The sequence below is a fragment of the Pollachius pollachius genome (genome assembly GCF_949987615.1).
Source record: "Pollachius pollachius genome assembly, chromosome: 8".
Lineage (NCBI taxonomy): Eukaryota > Metazoa > Chordata > Actinopteri > Gadiformes > Gadidae > Pollachius > Pollachius pollachius.
This window is the reverse complement of record NC_136941.1, coordinates 26,330,772-26,335,399: the sequence shown is the minus strand read 5'-3', so window position 1 is coordinate 26,335,399 and position 4,628 is coordinate 26,330,772. Positions and strand designations below refer to the sequence as shown.

General features: G+C 47.6%; 1 protein-coding gene across 1 annotated transcript in view; it reads left to right on the top strand.

Annotated features, from left to right (window-relative positions):
* Nucleotides 1-1,171: 1,171 nt before the first annotated feature.
* Nucleotides 1,172-4,628, top strand: part of cntn2 (contactin 2) — a gene marked incomplete at its 5' end in the record, with an annotated part of 23,767 nt that continues 20,310 nt past the window's right edge. Inside the window, 2 exons of the mRNA XM_079741195.1 lie at nucleotides 1,172-1,175; nucleotides 1,360-1,441. Coding sequence (XP_079597321.1) covers nucleotides 1,172-1,175; nucleotides 1,360-1,441 — 86 coding nt within the window. The remainder of the gene's footprint in view (nucleotides 1,176-1,359; nucleotides 1,442-4,628) is intronic.

Here is a 4,628-nt window from a genome sequence, read left to right as displayed (position 1 = left end):
CGAGGCTCTGTGTGTTGCTGTCTGATAATTAGCGCTAATTAGTTCAGCTCTTAAGGGACTAATTTTACATTAATTGTCACAGCACGATTTGTTGAGGCCTCCTGTGTTGCATTTATGCGCAAGCGTTAAGCAGATCAGGTTATCGAAATCGGACTAATCCAGCCATCTGATCAATCCAAACCACTCCGACCAACACCAACCACCAACATGGACCCCGGCAATCAGGATATCCTCAGCCCTCCTACGGGGATACAGGCCTGCTCTTAATGGCCTGGCACATTGAAACGCTAACCGTCCATTTCTCTGTAATAAGTGTGTCCTGTGCAAAGTAGACAATTTAATATTGAAACACTCAGTGATATCCCGATAAGGTTTTGTTTAATTCCTAAAGTATGCGTTCAGTTTTCTCTGTTGCAGTGATCCTGCCTTCATTCGCGTTTGCTTGAGTGCGAACACGCCTACCCACAATTGTGTACGCGTGTGCGTGCTTGTGTGTGTGTGTGTGTGTGTGTGTGTCTGTGTGTGTGCATGTGTGTGGGTGCGTGTGTGTGTATGCATGTGTGTGTGCGTGTTTTAGTGTGTGTTGTGTGTGTGTGTGTGTGTGTGTGTGTTCGCGTGTCATTTCGTAAAGGCCTACCTTACCACGGGCACCAATGGGGTCCCCCTCTACACTGGGGACTAGCGCATTGTGCGGTGAAACGTTCCTTAATAAGGTGCAGCGCGTGGGTGTTGGGTGGGGGAGGGGTGGTCCACCTACGAAGCTGAACGGAGAGTGTGCGTGTGTGTGTGTGTGTGTGTGTGGGGGGGGGGGGGGTTACCCCTTTCCAAAATGCATCTGCTGCTGCTCCGGAGTCCGGGCTGCAGAACAAAGCAATCTGCTGCCTTCTCTTCATAATTGGGGAAAGGGGATGAGAGCAGCAGAAGGTGAGATGTGAACAAAATATACGACGGGGAAGGAGGCAGAGGGAATAGGGCAAGCTGCCGGGACGGACATTACATTATATACACGAGGATGGAAAGGAGTGAGAGACGGAGGGAGGGAGAGGAGGGCAAATAATAAGGAGCGCGCGCGCTCCTTAGAGAGAGAGTGTACGTGTGTGTGTGTGTGTGTGCGTGTGTGTGTCTGTGGGTCTGTGTGTCTGTGTGAGTGAGGGTCGTCTCTGAATGCGACATGGGTAAATCATTCGCGTGCGTCACGTGCACGGGAGCGAGGCGCGTCAATGCAGTGTCGCCAGGGAGCCTGAGCGCGGGCGGGCGGGAGGGAGGGAGGGACAGGAACAAAGATCTGTCATTCAGCTCGGTAACCCTGCTGGTGATCTGTCAGTCAGTACCTCGGTATCTCCTGGTGTTAATCTCCAGAAAACGGCGTGGCCTCGGCTCGGCGCGAGCAGCATCACCGTGCCTCCTGCGCATGCTCAGCACTCTGCGAGGTCCTCTCAGTGTACGAGCAGCATTCAGCGGCTGCTTTTCGCGGGGGAGGAGAGAGGCGTCGGTCTGTTCATCACACCAAGGTAAACAAACACATCGCAGAATGCTTATGTTTCCCCGTTTCATCATTCATATGTAGCCTATTAGTTTACTCTGCGACGTAGCAGTCAGCGGGCCGCTGGGTGTGTTCTCGGTCTGCGTTGTCGTTGGTCAGCTGTGACGGCGAATTAGACTGAATTGGAGTCTCTCAAGCTTAGCTCTTAGTATGATGTTTGACGCAAGTGTGCGTGGGACAGACCCCCCACAATACCAACACCTCACCAAGATGGACTCCAGAGAGGTTTTATCAGGCTGCTGTGGAGGGTTGGTGGTTCCTAGCGTCAGTCTGAACGTGTAAGATGACTAAGAGCGACCTCGCCGAGCAGTTGGTGATATGAAGCCTATGGGTGGAGGCAGAGCCCGGGATGGTCCTGATGCTGTGCCTGTGAGGTCCCATCCTCACTGGGGACCCACCGGTCAGAGGACGTGGGGACGTGGCAGTCAGCAGGCGGAGAAGAAGAGTAGATGAGAACATGAGAACGAGAAGTCTACTAGCGATGTCTTTCAAGGCTTTTTCCAAGTGAGATAGAGAAGTCACGCTAGTGTCTGAGGGAGGCTGTCTCTGATGCTAACACTCAACTGGCTCATGTCACTGCTTCCGTACTATCCTAATCACATTTCCACGGCTTTCACTGGTATGCATCCTTTGTATGGCTTGTACCACCGTATCCGTCAGACAATCAATTTACTGTCTGTCTGTCTGTCTGTCTGTCTGTCTGTCTGTCTGTCTGTCTGTCTGTCTGTCTGTCTGTCTGTCTGTCTGGTTCTTGATTGTTCTGTCTGTCTGTCTGTCTGTCTGTCTGTCGGCCTCTGTCTGGTTCTTGATTGGTCTGTCTGTCTGTCTGTTTCTCTGTCTGTCTCTCTGTCGACTGCTCGTCTCTGTCTGTCTTTCAACGTATTTATCTCTGGACTGATCTGAGCATCTTGTTCAAAAGAGCCGCCAGGTTCACTAGGAATCATCAGAACCTTGTGTGTGTGGTGTGTGTGTGTGTGTGTGTGTGTGTGTGTGTGTGTGTGTGTGTGTGTGTGTGTGTCAGTGGCGGCTGGTTAAAGTGAGGAAGGACTGCGTGCTTGGTTGCCATTGGCCTGCTTGCACTGTTAGTGGCGTATGGTGGAATAAGTAATCTGTTGTTGTCCTGAATCATTATTGTTGTTGTCATTATTTGTTTTAAGACATTTCATTTTTATCAATGTTTTGATGTTGTTTTTTACTGCACTTTGAATAATAAATTGATCAATTTATTATTTAAAGTGCAGTCTCACTGCACTTTAAATAATAAATAAAATACTGTTTGTACGAAACAAAAAAAAAAATTCTACAGTTGTAGATAAAAAACAACATCAACACATTGTTGATGTATATATATATATATATATATCAGTGGCGGCGGTGGTTTTTAAAGAGAGGGAGGAAGGACTGCGCGCTTGGTTGCCATTGGCCTGCTTGCACTGTTAGTGGCGTATGGTGGAATAAGTATGTGAGACTCAAGTTGTTTCAGGGTGTTTTGGTGAACTAAAAAATAGCAGGGAGGGATAATTATGTCAATAAAATGGATACAAATCCACCAGTGGCAGCATTGTACTTGGACTGGTGGGCAGCATGTCTTGGACTACAAGGGCAGAAGGAAAGGATGCAAAGTCAATTAGTCAAATCAGGCCTACTCTTGATTTGTTAAAGTAAATAAAAAAATCTGGGCATTAGTGCCATCAGAATGACAAGTCCTTGTGTCATTTTGTACGGATAAGACAGTCAAATTGCTTAGTCATGTTGTCAATATAACAGTGAACTCTTGAGGGATGTTCTGCTGTAAACTATGGCTAAAGTTTTGAAGACAATTATTGTAAATTGTAAGTTACAAATACACCCCCCACACACACACACACACACACACACACACACACACACACACACACACACACACACAGAGACGCACACACACACACTCAAAAACAAACGTGCGCCCTCATGGCTGAGTAACTGGCTGATGCGCTCCAGAAAATGTATGATTGCGATGAAGATATGAAGACGTTGGTGTCCGGGTGGAGGAGTAGGTGCTTTGTGCTGAACCCCGCCCGTCTTCCCTCCTTCCCCCCACAAACACACCCTGGTGCCTGGGGGCCGTTGTCCAGCGCGCTGCGTGTTCACTCCGTGGGTGGGGTTCAGGAACGCTCTCTGTATGATGTTAACTGATCCATATTTTCAAAGACAAAATGTAAAGCATTTAATATTCTTTTCCTTGTCTTTGTATGATGTTAGGGTTGGCACTTGCAAACCACAATAATTGATATATTTTAATTTTCTAATGCTTTGCTCCTTTTCCATTTCTGAGTGATTTCTTTATTCATATTACCATTACATCAAAATATTTATATTATTATCATTACCATCAGTTTCTCCATTGTTCGTATTCTAGTTATGATTCAACTCCAGATGAAAGGTCTATTCCCAGATATAACACACAGCTGCTGAGAAACACATGCTAAAGGCTCACACAAAACACACAACACACACTAACACACACGCACACACACACACACACACACGCACACACGCATGCACACACACACACACGCACGCACGCACGCACGCACGCACACACACACACACACACACACACACACTAAGTATCACACGTACAAACACACAGACGTCTCTCCCCTCTCTCCCTCTCTCTCCCTCTCTCTTTTTCTCTCTCTCTCTCTTCCCCCCTCCTCTCTCACCCCCCCATCTCATTCTGTTATTCTGTTCTGTGTTCGCTATGTAGGCATCATGCTTGCCTCCCTCTCTCTCCCTCTCTCTCTCTCTCTCTCTCTCTCTCTCTCTCTCTCTCTCTCTCTCTCCCTCCCCCCTCTCTCACTCTCTCTCTCTCTCTCTCCTTCCCCCCCCTCTCTCTGTCTCTCTCTATACTATATAGCTGAATGGAGCTATATATACTAATATACAGCCAATGAATGAAGCGGTGAGCTATTCAATAATTTCAGTTACTTTAGCCAAGAGCATTTTTTGAACTGCCGACACGAGGTTTAATGGGAATATATCTTCCCTGAGCTACAGTTCCACTGTCTATCGTCCCACTCATACCGAAGTGTGTGTGTGTGTG